Source organism: Rhopalosiphum maidis, chromosome 1 (assembly GCF_003676215.2).
Source record: "Rhopalosiphum maidis isolate BTI-1 chromosome 1, ASM367621v3, whole genome shotgun sequence".
NCBI lineage: Eukaryota > Metazoa > Arthropoda > Insecta > Hemiptera > Aphididae > Rhopalosiphum > Rhopalosiphum maidis.
In genome coordinates, this window is record NC_040877.1 from 35,394,121 (window position 1) to 35,410,948 (window position 16,828).

General features: G+C 23.4%; 1 protein-coding gene and 1 pseudogene across 2 annotated transcripts in view; one reads left to right on the top strand and one right to left on the bottom strand.

Annotated features, from left to right (window-relative positions):
• Positions 1-10,230: 10,230 nt before the first annotated feature.
• LOC113560782 lies at positions 10,231-12,724 on the bottom strand (annotated as a pseudogene).
• LOC113561242 (orexin receptor type 2-like) overlaps positions 12,699-16,828 on the top strand; it is a 147,502-nt gene continuing 143,372 nt past the window's right edge. For both annotated transcript variants that reach the window (XM_026967551.1, XM_026967552.1), the window contains exon 1: positions 12,699-12,880. In XM_026967551.1, coding sequence (XP_026823352.1) covers positions 12,851-12,880 — 30 coding nt within the window. In that variant the 5' untranslated portion in view covers positions 12,699-12,850. The remainder of the gene's footprint in view (positions 12,881-16,828) is intronic.

Sequence of the window (16,828 nt, forward strand, 5' to 3'; positions counted from 1 at the left end):
TAGCATGGAGTTAGCATGAATTGACATGATTATTATTATAATTTGCATGATACTATTTAATGATATAAATAATCAATAAACTTTTATTTTTTGACGGGTAAACTTTTATTTTTTGAGGGGGGAGGGTTGTTGAAATGTTTCACCAGCCCCATACTTAGACTGTAAAAATATATTTTCTGAATTCTTTTTCTGCCAATAATTAGCATGCAATTAGCATAAAGTTGAACGCCTACGCCCCAAATTCTCTCGCCAATATTTACCTTTAAAATTATAGCAATTACAAATTGTTTACATTATAGGTTTTACACCAGGTAGATACATAAAAAAAAAGTTTAACTTTTTCTTCTTGTTAAAATTATAAACATAATTTCAGAAATAATACAATACAAAATACAATATGATATTATATTGTGTTATATTTCTATGAATGATTAAAATATTTAAATCTAAATACAAATTATTGATGTTGCATTAGATATACAATATTAAATTATACTATAAGGTAAGCGTAATGCGCTAAAGCTATGTAGACTGTGTAGCGTAGTGTATGACAGTTCTATCGCTAGGTATCGAAATTATTTTTAACATTAACCTAAACAACGAGATGTTTTCACGAAATGTATTTATTTCTTGTAGTGCTAGAATTGGGAAAAACGAAGTAGAGAAGCTCAATCCAACGATCTAAAAACTGCGTTTCAAGTGCACAATTACTTAACTCAGACCCGTGGGGGGCTTTACGTGGGCTTTGCGTGGGTTACGCAAAAAAAAAATAAATAAATAGTAGGGAAGCTCCGCCCCTCTGCGCACCCCCCTCAATTCGAGCACTGATTTCTTGTTAATGACTGATGTTTAAGCATTAAAATGTAATAACTTTGATTTTGATATATTTTTATTCCCTGGACTTCAGACCATTATACGTATCTTTATTTACACTTTATATAATATAAGATGGAGTAATCATTATCTCCCTAAGCAGAACCGGTCTTAGGGTGGAGCGAGGTCTGGGGCAATTTTTTTAGGTGAGGCCTAAAATAAAGACCTTTTTTTCTTATTTGTAAGTCGGCTAGACCCAAAATTTCATCATACCAAAGCGCGAAGCCGGGGGTATGGTATGGGCCACGTTAGTCCCTTCCCTAAGATCGACACTGTCCCTAAGCATCTATATTATGTTTCAAAGTAATAATAAATATAATAACATATTTGATATACATCGTATTTAATAATATAAATTGTATACCTTATGTCAGTGATATCAAACTCAAATTACCTATACGGGCCATATAATTTTTCAAAAAAAATTCGCGGGCCAAATTTTAAGTGTCATTTTAATACTTATACACTAAAAACTAAAGACAAAATGAATGCAAAGATACATAAAAAATCCATTTATCTAAATGTGACTTAATATATTACGAAATTACTTTTATTATAATTACTATTACCAAAAATATTTATAAAAATATAAACAAGGTAGTTGTTTATATTTGACTTATTATTATTACAAAATTATCATTGAAAAAATATGATGAATATTAACTTAAAAAAAAAATCATAATTAAAATTTAAAAATAGTTTAAATATTTGATAATTTTTATTTTTGAGCTGCACTTGAAACTTGACATCTTTTCTTTTGTACCAAGCCGTCTATATTTGCGCAAGAATATCTTGATGCAAATGTAAAACAGATTGTAGTTTGACATTTGAAATTTGATTCCGACTTTTTGATTTATTTAATTTTATGAGAGAAAATAATTGTTCACATATACAAGAGCTACCAAACATGGATAAAAATTAACAATTTTAACAATTTTTTTTTTATATTTTTGTTCAAAATGTATTTTTATTGCGGACCACATAGAAAGAGTTCGCGGGCCGTATGTTTGAGACCACTGCCTTATGTAATATGTGTACTATACTCTATAGTCTATAGTCAGATAGTCTATACTCTATAGTCTCTATTATACTACGTAGTTATAGTATGTATATGTAAGAACATTTTAAAATATATCCATCTGTTTCAAACCTAATAAAAAAGCGAAACACTGCTTGAAAACGAATAGTACAATGTAAGCCACATTTGGAGCAAAACCCAGATAACTCTGGAGTTATCTGCGTTTTAAATGGAAAACAACTAGACAAGTCTATTTACATTATATATATGTTCTTTATGGATAGTCGGATTTGTTTCGTTCTTGTACAGATATACACTACACGTAATTTTTTCTTAATTTTAAATGGCCAAACTCCATTTACAAAAAAATGGAGTTATCTCGTTCTTGTACGGACTCATTTGGTTAGGTATGTGTACCGTATTTTGTAGTATAATATTGTTATATTTTAAAATTTTTAGCCAGCTAAATTTTAAAAATACCTGTTGAACACTACGCTCCATACAGGATCAATATTATTAATTTCTATTAAGTTTTTAAATTTTAAATACAACTAAAATACAAGAAAGAAAAAAGTATTTGAATACCAATATTCAAAAAACTTAACATTTTACAATTCTGGTTATCAGTTATTATTTATTAGTTTTCCATCAAAATGCAGTTCATAATTCTTATAAAATATACTACAATTATTAATCATTATAGGGTAATTATTTAACGAATAATATTAACAATAGTTTTACGTTGTACCTATCCTGATTGATCTGATTAAAATTGGAATAGATTATTTATTTTATTTTGTATTTAAATATTATTTCAAGGTATTCAACATTATAAGACTATAATGGAAAGCCAGTAAATAATTTACCTTATAGGTACTTTTTGAATTTTTAACAAAGATAATTAATCGTTTATCGTACAATATGCGTGAAAGTATATAATATTCAGAAGGGCATGCAAGTTCGAGGAAAATGATAAAAATGATTGCTTTTAGCGTTTTCTCGTAGTCTAATATTATAACACGTAAACGGGTCTATCAGAGTTGGTTTTATATCGATGAAGATTGCAAAAGACGAACATGTCATAATATTATTTATATAATACATATTTTATATTTTACACTCATGCAATTTATAATATATTATATATATTTTCTTAAATCATTATCATTCCTCTATATGACTGCAGTACGCTATATTATCAATTATCTCAAAACGCGAAATTGTCAGTAGACATTATGTCTTCAATAATAATACGTAAAATACGTTATTACATATTATAAAATATTTGTAATTTGTAAACTTTTGTTGACACTCGTAATGTTACAATCACAAAAATATGTTTGAAGTTTGAAATTTTTCTTACATATTTCTGGAAACACATTTAACTTGTCATGCAATGCGCAGTAACTGTGTGGTGAAAATATCGAGCCGATCAAATATATTATTAGGTAATTATCATTATGTTTTCACTATTCTGTTACCGCGGTTTGTTTAGCCAGTGTGGAAAGACATTTGAGCTTTTATAGGTGTTAATGTATTACAGTATTTAAATAAATATACATTTTTTTAAAATTATTTATTGCTTACGTATTTTATTAAAATAATGTAAATTAAAAAACAATTTGTGGGTGATTATAACAACGTTACGAGGTAAATTGATATTTTTATTCCAAAGCTGTATGTATTAACTATTGGTTCGTTAACACACCACAAGCTATCGGCTACCCCACTACTTTAAATTTTATATTTGCATTGACGTATTGTTATGTTAAAAAAGCAAAGAACTATATTGTCTGAAATTTGTATATTTTAAATTTTATAGTTATTATTAATATATCTACTAAAAAAGGTATAGTTTATATATACTGTAACCTACATCGATACATTTTTTTGAATGAGTTTGTTTACCAGTAACATGATATTGTTATTTTTTTTTGTACAAAATATTTTATTGGGTATTTGGACATGATATTAATGATATTATATTCTAGAAAATAATATTGTTAATAAATGTTATGATGTTATGTACTAAAAGTTCACGTTATATGATTGTCATATAAATAAAAATGTATCTATATACATATTAATTTAAGAATTATTTCCTTTTATTCTTCTGATCTTATAGTTATTTATTAGTTATTACAATTTACAATTATATTTATTAAATAGATTTTCATTTTATCATTTAATAAGAAGGAACTCATTAACTCATTCTTAAAATTAAGTTATTTTTTAACTATTATATGTTATATGTTATATATTATGATACATAAAATTTATTTTTAGAATTTTAAATATATTGTAGATCATATTTATAGATAGATTTGTAGTAGGAAATGCAACTCATTTTTTTATGACAGTTAACAGTAAAAATACGACTAAAATTTACGAGTTCTTATTTCAAAAGTTACAGCCGATATCGTGTTCCAGGATTCCAGGTGCCTGGTTTAAATAACTTCCACAATAGATGTTCCAACATCAAGTATAAATATAAATATTCTTAACATTTTATTATATTTTTTAAAACATAAAAGGATTTTCATTTTCATTGCTGATAATTAAATTAAATTTTTAAATTTAAATTATACTATGGTTCACTAAGTAATTCCCTTGTAGTATATTGTATAACTTATTAATCCTCACTCATGTCTAAATAAATGACGGAGATACTTATTTTAATGTTGCACGAAGAAAAAAATAAAATTTGAATGATTTATGATAAATTATATAGTTATAACGTAAATTAATTTATTATTGTAAACGGATGTCGTAAAAGACGCATTACATAAATGTTTAAAAATTGAAGAAGAAAGTTTTATGTTGAGTTATTTATTTTTCATTGTAAAAATAGCGTATTAATTATATTATATACCGAAGAATGTGTAATTTTTGAGTAAAAATACATACGCTATATGTTGCTAAAGTCAGGTGGGTACTACATTCAGGCCGGAGTATCGCAGTTCATCCTAAAAGCCTCTTATTTATTTTCAATTGGATAATCAAAACAATTTTTCTCGCTAAGATTGAGTTTAATTTTTGTTTCACTTATTTAGAGCCAATACAATTTTATGGAATATTATAAATAACAATTAGAATATAAATCAACGAAAATATTATCTAATTCAAACTTTCTCTTTGAAAGATATAAATTATTCGAAGTATTCTTTTTATCGAATTTATAGTTGAATTTATTATTATACCTAATTAATAATATTAGTTTTTAATAGTTAAAATCAATTTCACCATGAAGTTTTAAACGCTTTGGAATATTAGAAAAGAAACTTTATTAACAATATGTATCTATATATATATATATCTATATGTTCTTGCGTTATTTTGAAGAAATCAAAATTTTTTTTTGTTAAGAGTGCTAATTAATTCAGTGTTAGTATTTATACGAAATATTACAAATTATCAGGAAATGTATAGATGACAAAATTATCTGTGTTTTGTCAGAAGTTTTTGTTTAAAGTTTTAATTTTTAAAAAGGTTTGAATAATTTTAAAAATATTGTGTACATGGTAGTGGTAAATTTAAAGATATTGCCAAAACACAAATATTTTAATAATTTAATATTTTGTATTCTTTTATTTTATTGAGTCATTTTTTTCTTCTATCGATCACATTCATTTTTATTTATATTAGAGATTTAGAATAAGTTTTAATAAGCTAGACACTTCACATAATTATATTATTGACTCCAAAATAACTTCTATCAATAAAATTTTATTTTAATATCATTAAAAATTCCAGAAATGTATCCTAGTTGCCACAATAGTGATGGATAAGTTAAAAACAATCTTGAAATATTTATAGCTGAAATGAAATAAAAACCTCGAGTTCAGAAATACGAATAAGGATAAATAAATGTTTTGATGTTTTATCATAAATAAAAACTGTTTAAAATTTGATTTTATAGTTAAAAACAAAAACTTTATGAATTTTATTATTATTACCAAAATGATTAAACATATTATTATATATTATTTTTATTGGTATGTCTTGGTTAAAAGTCATCACCTAGTGAAAAGGAAACAAAAATAATTAAATATATAGAATAAGTGTTTAAAAATATAAATCTATAAATTAGGTAAACTTTGATCGGTTGAATTGGTTTCTAAATATTGGTAAAATATTAATAAATGTAAATATGTAATATACTATTAGTTAATGTTTTAAATGGTATAATTTAAAATCTTCAAATATTTAATAAGGATATATTTTAGTATAATAACTGTAGCAATTAAAAAATCTTCATACTGTTAGAAAATGTATAAATTTGGATAATAATATTAAGTTGGATTTATATTTTTGGACTATAATATAATAATATACTTTGAATATTTTGATATGGATATTTTAAATTGTAATTTTGCCGAGAAAATACATATTATACAACTTGAATAAATAAGTATAAATCGATTTAATTAAAACATTTTTATTCGAAACTAGAAAGTTTAAATCATCAACTTCATGTATTTTTATTCGTTATTAAACTAATAATTATCATATACGAAAATGAAAGTATAAAAAGTATAAAATAATTCAAAGTTTAATAAAACACCCACTATTATTACTATAATGTTTATTTAAAAAGACCAAATAATAATTCGTAATTATTGAAGTTAATTAAAAAATAAATTTTAAAATGCTTTGTGTTATAGTCGTTTAGGTATATCTAAGAAATATTACTGTAAAAATTATTGGTTAATTTTTTTTTTGAGGTTGCTTGGGCTTTTATTTAAACACGATTGCTCAAGCAGAGATGACAAGGTATTAATTATACATTATTTAAAACGTTTTCTAAAATGTTTTAATTAATAATGTTATAACAAAAAAATTAAACAAAATCAATAAGACAAAAAAAAAAAAATTAGAATATCATTAAACAAAATATATTAATACAATTTAAGAATAGTTATAAGCTATAAACGTTACTATATTATAAAACGAAAAAAATTAATTGAAAATATAATGTTTGTGGTCATTTTTATGTTGAATTTTGGCATTTATTATTATTCTAATGAAAATTTTAATTTTATTAATCGTTTTAAATTTTATTATAAGTTTTATGAATTATTCAAAGTTGGATAGTTTATATTTCCCAAAACGTTTCTTTTAAATATTAAATGGATTTATTAGTTTGTGTTGTAATTTAAATAATTTTCAATATTCTCATGTTTATGTTTAATTTGATTGATTTGGATTAGCGATGTATTTAATCATTATTAATTTATTTGAAATTATGTATATATAAATTTGTTGATAGTTTAAAATACATTTGATTAGTTAACTACTATTTTGTATTTCTCCCCAAGGCACTAATATAATTATAAAAATATCTTTTAAATTAGAATTTAGTAAAAATATTATCATTTTTATATTTAATTTATGTCATTACAACTTTGTTTTTATTTATCAGATAATACATTTAATGTATCGATATTATTTAAAAATATTATTTTATTTATTACTTTACAGCATACTGAAGTTATAAGTACCTAAACTAGCACTTATCTACTAGTAATTTTCAAAAAATGTATTTATATGATTTTAAACAGCCATTGGCTAATGAGTTCTATTAATTTTTAGTCTTTCCATTGTAGCATTGTGAATTATGTCACAAATGACAATATAATAAAATCAATTATTTTACAATTTATTAGGTAAAGATAGACAATATGACGTATGTAATATTATAAAACTGATGTACACTTTACTTTACCTATGCCCAGTGGTGTAGTCGTAAATATTTTTTCGGGTATACACCTAAATTGAGAAATATGTAATACGTGGGGGTTCTGCCAATCACACCCCCTGGATATTAATTAACTTAAATTTATTTATTATTATAAATATATTTAAATACATAATAATATATAATTCCATTATAGCAAATGTATTTATTTATTATTTATAAAATGTTCCACTTTGTTTTTCTAATGGCTCCACTTTCCTTGAACGGTTATCATCGGCTGATCTGAGATGCAACAGCCAGCTTCCAACACATTTGGTTGGGTTTCCTATACTAAGAGGTGGCCCATTTATATTGATAAACATTTATCAATAGTATTTCATTTTCCCCATGACTTATATGTACCATGTTGCCGTCGTCATAACTCATAATATTAATTTAATTTTAAATATTTATTTTATTAAATTAAATTTAATAAAATAAATAACAACCATATTGTATTATCACTTATCAGTATCTATTACCTAGTATCTACTACCTGCCTAATTTATTATGTTTACGTAGTATTCAATGTTTATAATTTATTAATGACTTTTGATGATAAATAAATAAACCATGAGTAATTTGAGAAGTTATGCTTATGACGTTTGGACAATTTTAAATTTTCCTATTTTTATAATTTTATAATTAATCATAATTAATTATTCTGATACACCAATTCTCTTGGAGTTAAGAGAATAAAAGAAATCAGAAATGTTCAAATTATGACATGTATATTATTAATAAATTGTGGTAATATGGTTATCATCCAAAAGGCTACGACCGTATACCCGCGTATACCCTCCACTACACCACTGCCTATGCCTATATATGTATATTTTATTGAATGACATAATTTATAAATTATCAATCACGGAACTCCGCTTATTTGTAATCTTATGAGCGATTGTTTTTTCTAATCCTATTTTTTTCTAGTGGGTTTGGTATAACGAAAATGTCTCAGTTTTTATCTGTATATTATTAAAAAAATAATTTGAAGACAGAATACAGAAGCGATTGAAATGTACTTCTAATGTTTTTTATTTTATCAAAACATTTCGTTTATATTATAATTTTTCATTATTTAAACGGTCAATGCTATCTAGTGACAGTTGAATAACGATAGGAACCAATATTATATTATATTAAAAAAAAAAGAGTAACGATTATGTGTATTAATGTATTATTGATTAATTATTATTAGTTATTTTATTCATTTTCGATAAAAGTTTTTTTTTAGAAATAAACTCTAATGATGTTGAAAATGTATCTATTATTTTTTATTATTTCTATTATAAATAATCAATTACATATTTTTGTGCAATTATACACAAATCTCCGCTCTTATTAATTATAAATTAATATCTTTTGTTATGCTGTTGCTTATAAAATACCTAAGAATATGTAAATATGATAAGTTCAATTGATGATTTTATATTATTTATTATTTATCATTTGCAGTTTGCTTTGGCGAATTGATAAGGTTGGAGTTGAAATGGACAGCGGTATCTATAATGACTCTATTTTTTTTAAACATACAATAATTGCAATTATCATCTAAAGTAAAATTAAAAAAATCGAAAATGTAGATAGATAACCGATGGTTCTAAAAATTAAAATATGTCTGTATAGGATCTAAAGTGCTCTGTTTTTGATAAAGCTTGGATATTTTTAAGTTACTGCAGGGCTATCCTAAGCTTTATCAGAGATATCCTCCACTTTACGAACTCTGAAGAGACTGTCTTCGAGTTTGTATAAATCGATTATTTTAGTTAATCAGGTTTAAATTTTTTTTTTTTAATTAAATACATAATTAAATAAATTTAAATTACTCATAACTTGTTTCTGTAATATAACTTCTGGTCAAAATTGTTTTTTCCAAATATGTAATGTTTAACAAATCTTTTTTTTTTATTATTATAAGAGAGATTATACTATAACAAGTACTCATTATTTTTATAGATTACTAGTTTTTTTGCCTTTTTAAATCACTTATTAATTTTCTATCGTAGATTATAATATAGATAGGTACCTACATAAAAGAATACATTTAAATTATTTATAAATTATTTTGTCTTTATTTTTTCAAAGCAATAGTTCATGGTTTGGTGATTTTTATGAATTGGTTATTAAATAATTAATTTACAATAAAAAAAAACATGGTCGATATATTCAAAAACTGATTTTACCTAAAAATGTCTGTTTGTCTTTATATTTTTTTGTTTTTCTCAGTTAATTTGAAAAGTACTAGTCATAGTTGCAACTTAAATATTTTACTGGGGGGGGGGGGCTGAACAAATGTATACCAAATAGACTCGTGGTGGGCTTTGCCCCTAGACTACCTTTCAGCATGTTCTATAAAATAGATAGATAAATAGATCTATAAAACATTAAATCTTACTGGATTTTTATATTATATTTTATTGACACACTACGGTTATTAGTAATTTATTTACTTACACCTTTCTAAATAAGAGATACTGGAGTTCTCACTCCAAACACCCAACCAAAAACATAATAAAATACACTATAAAATGTTTTAAACAATTAAAACAAAAATTAATAATTTTGAATATTAATAATGAATTTTATTATTAAAAAAAGAATCTACACGTGGTTTTTTTAAAAAAAATTCGTCTAAAATATTTTTTGTACAAATTTTATTTGCAATTTCTTTTCTATATGTATTAAAGAGAGAATTGTAAATCTCTCTTTCTGATAGAAGTTCTAATCCATATTTTAATTCTTATTATTGTCGAGACAGGAATGAATAAAGCCACTTGTAAAAGTGATGAGTATAAATTGGGATAGACTGATTTATCTAATAATAGTTTCTTCAAATCTTTTAACTCAACATCTTCTGAATAATACAGTTCTTTGCTATTAACATTTATAATTTCAGCGTTACAACATCAGCATTACTTAGTTTCTACAAATAAGAAAAATAAAATAATATTTTTTTTTTTATAATATACTATACTATATTATTATATTTTTTAATTATTCTAATTGTTTCTTTGTAGTTGTCTACGAAAATCAAACTTTCATCAAAGTTCAGTTCTGTGAAAATATTAATAGCTTTTACTATTTATTTTGTAAGCTTTCGGGTGAAAATTGTTTTTTCATATTTATTATTATAACATCCAAGATGTTAAAATATTTATCAGAAGTTGAAATTTGTTCAGTATTTGCACTAGAGATAGTAGTTACAAAATAAATATTTAAATGATAGGGCTCTTTTCTTAACCGTTAAGGTCTAGAAGGGCTAAATTCTAAAATATGTCATACATTTTGTGACACTCTGTTTGAAATTTATATCATAATATTTATTATGCCAATAAACAATGATTTTATTTGTAAATAATGTCGTGTCACCATATGGGTGGGGGGGGGCTAAGCCCCCCAAATTGCGTTTATGACCAAAGTATCAACTACATATATTTTATAATTAGCGACTTCAAATAGTCGAAGCATTTTTACTGGTCCAAAAGGTGATGATAGACACATAAATAATAACATGTAAAATTAACACATTTTTCACTCCACTTAAAGTCTAAAATGTAGTATATTAAATTGTCTTGTATATAGTTGTATTATTAAATTAGTTTAAAATTTTGTATCATATAATTTTAACTCAATTATAACTTTTTCGTTATCAATTACCTGTATAGATTATTGAAAATCAGCAAATGGAGTGTACCTACGTTTCGTTTTTTAAACTTTTATACAATTTTTAAAAGTTTTCAAGTTTTTTAAAATATTACTAGTTTTTTTTATTAAGTATAAACTTATTTATCATTTTATAACATTAAATTGAATCTTAGTAATAATACCTATTTAAAAATTTAAAACTAAATATTCCAGTTTATCCTAATGATTTAGGGTAATGTCTAAGTTGTACCTATATCAAGGAAATTGTGAATACCAATTGTCTTAATTTAAATTGATTTTGAATTAAGTATCTATTTATAATAATGTGAACTAAACATGAACTTTTTTTATTTTACTAATATTAAAAAAATTATCATTATGACTTATGAGATAAACATAGTGAAAATTATTGTATAGTTGTAATGGCTTTATTTTAATTTAAACACTAAATTTTGGTTCGAACATCTATAATCTATATATTATATAGTAAATATCAGTTTTTACAATAATATTAGAACTTCTATATCTTGCAACATTTTCTGATGTATATATAATATGTGTAATTTTCATAATTTGTACTTGGTGTCCTTAATATAGGTATAAGTATCTATAATAATACATACATTTTATAATTAAATGTATTGTGTATTAGTATTATTAAATGATTTAATGATACCTAATAGGTAGTTATTTATGTATTATTCAATATTACTATATAGTGCATACTTCCGCATTTAACTAGTTAGGTATATTATAATATTTAATTTATTTTTACGGTTACAATAAATTATACAATTTTAGCATAGGTAGTATGTTATTTGGTAATTGCTATCAATATATTATAGGTACAGTAGTATACTACCGTGGGCATTTGATGTATTAAATTCGCATAGTAAATATTAAATTGTTGTTTACAATTTTTATACATTATTTGTTATTGGGTATCATGGTAATAATACATGATCTGAGTATATTGAAATCGTTATTATTTTATACGATTTAAAATATTTTGTATGCTAGCTATTTTCCATAGTTTCGATGGCATATTAGTAGTTTTATCACGAGTAAGTAAGTATCTCATGCAGTATCAAATCGGTCTTAGCCGTGAAAACGTAACAGTTTATCAGTTATTTTCGTGTTTATAATATTAGTACAAGATTTATATTATTATACGTCATGATATCTATTAGATACGATTTTTTTTTTACTAAACAATTATTATTATACTGAAACAATTTAAAAAAAGCGGTAGGTGTAGTGAATGCGCGCGCCGGAGTAATTTGAAACACGCGATCAGGCGCGGTGCCGTGGCGGATGGAAGTAAACAAAAAATGATGGCGCGTTCGAAAATCTTTGGGGATCATACACGTTGCCGCGTAAAAGCGCATTCGTACGTTGCCGGCGCGCGTGCGACTACCGTCGTTGTGTCGGAATATACGTGATTTCATGTTTGTTCTTTCAATACTATTGTGCTATTAGTTGTGTGGTTTAAAATTCATTATTTTTAAACTTTTAATACTTATTAAGATGTTAATTTAGTATGTGTTGATTATTTTATATCAGCTACTTGCGTAATGGATACTAGATCAACGCGTTTACTCACAGTAAGGGAAATAAACATATTATTTTTTTTTACATAAGTATTGACATTTTATTCAGTAAGAATTAAATTTTTAATATAAATATAAATATATCGTATAAATATTATTCCACGCTTTTATAATATTATAATTATTAATTAGATATTTACATAGGTACTAATTTTTTATAATATTTCCTTTTTAAAATATAATATATTATATATATTTTTAGGATAAACAATTTATTTAAAACAATGAAAAATACATAAAATAAATATAATTAAATAGATTGATCTTTTGCTTGTGTTTAAGGTAATGAGTTAGAGTTTATAATATTCAATCATAATGAATATATAACATAAATTAACGAATTTGTAAATGAGTAAGTGATTTTTTATGTAGTGACTAGAAAATATTTATTTAGAAATTTGTTAAAAAAAATTAATTTTTGATCTAAATTAAATATATTTTATTAGAAACTTTATGGCAAAATGGCATATGAATTTTATTCTTTTATAAAAGTGAATAAATGTTTTTATATGTATATTGTGTATTATGGACAAAATTTGTTCTAATTATTCTTATCATTGACTATTCTTTTGAATTTAATTTATTCTCAATTATTTAAGTTATTTGAATCAAGATTATATTTGTATTATTGGTTACGCAATTGGCCAATTACTGAAACGAATTATTTCATTAAAGTTGTATTTAAAAAATCCTATATTCATTTTAAATCTGAAAAAGTAAAATAACAATAGGGACCTGCCTACTGATTTTAAACTACCTATCAGTATGCCAGTTTTAAGGTAAGTTACTTTTAAAAGGTAATTAAATTACTTTATTGGTTACTTGGAGATAAATTACTGAAGTTCCTTCATTCGTTACTCAAATACAATTTTAATGAAATTACTTTATTTTTTAATAATAATAAGAAGTTCTTTACTTTTACGTTACAAATAAAAAAAAAAAAAACAGTATAATGACACTTTTCTAATAACTTATCACTCGTCAACCAATAATCAGCAAAAGTTTAACTAGTGTATAACCATTAAACCGTAAAGGTATGATTTAAGAAAGAAAAAATAAAAATAAAAATTATATCCAGAGAAAATGAAATTAAATAAAGTATAATGTCAATAAATATAATATATTGTTGAAAACATTGAATATTGAGTTGTAACGAAAGTTAAAATTCAAAACGATGATATCCAACTATACCTATTACCCATAATAGATAATATTTTTTTTTTTTGATTAATTAAAAATTGTTTTTAAACGCTATTACCAAACACTGCAATCTATACATTATATATAGGTGTTTCTTTCAACACACAAATTGTATTTTGAATTTTAATTAATTAAATATTTTGTAATTATTTTGTTTGGGGAGGGTTGCTAATCATCTAAAAACACTAACATAATTTTGTTTTTTATTAATTTTGAACTGATTGGCAGTGTTGTAGCCACTTATTATAGTTGATATAAATTTAGATAAACAGCTTTATATATACATACATTATTCTGTATCTCCTAATAAGTTTCAAGTTATTTTTATTACAAGTACTTAAAATACAACTTTTTGTTTTAAAATATGTAATTTAACCAACGATACTTAATAGTTAATAAAAAATCATACAATAAAATTTAAAAATAAATAAATAAATATTATGTAAAACATTGAGGGTTGGGAGGTAGCCTATTTTCGTCTATGTATTTACGGAAAAGTGATGTAAAATATTTTTGCTACAATATCTCATATCAGGGAAGTTAAGACTCTCCTTCGAATGGCCAATTGTATATATATACCTTATATATGCTTTATTTTAATATAAGTAAAATTATTTAAAAATAATACAATTATATACATATATTAATCGTTAGCTTTTTAAATGGATTATATCTACATATTTTTTAAACAAATAAAACTTTAATTTATGTATATTTTGGAGGTAGGTGTTATATAAGACCTACATAAGCTATTGTCGGTATACATACATATTTTATCTTTTATTGTTATGTTTTAGTTTCATATAAAAATTATCATTCAAAAATGACTAGGTACTGCACACTAAATACTGGCTGATATTTTATTCTTATTGTTTGTTTTATATTATATTTATTTCTTCTTTTATTTTTATTTCACCTAAAATGTCAAGAACATTGTGAATTTAATTTTCATTTGATTTTTAAAAATAAACAAGTTAGTTTTAGACTAATCAAGTCTATAAGCGCGGGGTTGTGTAAAAATTATAGTTGCTTATATTTCTTAAATATTTTGAATAGTTGTTAGTAGTTTTCAGGTATATATATCTACACTCACTGCAAAACATACTTATTGAAAAAGAATAAAAAAAAATTATTTTTTGAAAGTGCCATCCACAATTAATTTTGATCTAGATCATGAAGCTTTTAAAATGCTGGCACACTAAAAAAGCTGATGATAATATAATTAAAGAAAATTGATTTTGCGTAAGTTGAACAATGGTACTGATTATAAAAAGAGTTATCTACGTTTATATTTAAATTATTCAAATTAATTGTTTCAAATAAAAGGTTACTAAAATAAGTGTTTTAAATATATTTATTTGATAAATTCTTAATGTATACAATTTGATACTTCTTTTGTTTATAAATTATATACCTTGTAGTGATTAGTAATCACTTTGTATACAAAAATTGAGTTTAGTTTTTTTAACTGGAAGGTGTTCGGTAAGACTAATAATATTAGTTATTGATATATTGGGAGTGGTAATACGAAATATTGTATGAAATGCAAAATAAAAAGATACACTTAAAATAATATTAAAGTGAAATAAGTGAATTACTTATTTGTTTAACTTAGTTTAAGTAGTAGATAATTATAAAAATATATTAAATGTAACAACGATTCTGTAAATTCAAAAATGTATTGAAACGTTACTAAAATCAGTTAAATTGTCACATTTAAATACCTACCAAACAAACATCAATAATTAAAGTAGGTTAGAACTATTAGTTTATACTCGCTTACAATAATAATACATAATAATTAATAAAAATATTAGACGTAAATGATTGGCTTGGAATTTTAAGTAGATGCTCTTAGAAATCAAGATGTCTGTACAAAAATTGTACAACTATTTCAAGATCAATTATAGAACTTTGGTTTAGCCTTAACCAACGTAAGACATGTCAATTCCCATTATTTGATCAGAAATAGAATCAAACAATAAAATTGGTGTGATTGACATACATACATATATATACAGTATATACGTAGGTAATAGGTCTGTATCGTGTCAATATTTTAATAATTTATTTTATTTTTCATGTAATTATATTTATGAAGGTTTATAATTAATTTTAGTTAATTAAATATGTGAATAAAATTAACATAAGCAAAATTAATTGGAAGTATTCCAAGTAGTACAATTTGTATTAAAATGTTCGAACATAATTATTGATAATAATAATGTTGAATTTAAATTATAGTATACATTTATTTTTGAAAACTAGGTCTTTTACCTATATATTTTATACATATACAATTACAAATTAAATTTTTTTTTATTATTTATTAAAAGAGAAATAAAAGTAATAAGTATGTACATAAGTTTGCATTAAAATATTATGGTAAAAATATTTATAATTACAACATGAGTGATAGGATAGGGTAAGTTTTCCTATTGGTAATTATATAGGTATAGATTTTCAATATTTTAACTTATTATTATACCTACTATTATTATTACTAAATTTTAAATTATAATTATCTTATATTTTCTTATACTCTTAAAATAAATAATATACTTAGACAATATACAAAGGAGGTTATTTAACATATTTTATGACCACACATCTAAAAATGATAATGTATTCTTTTTTTCGATAAACGATTAGAACAGCTTATAATGTTTATATAAATTATATCATTCAAACATGATGTATTTATGCGGAGAGAATTTAAAAATTATCTTCAATTACATTTTA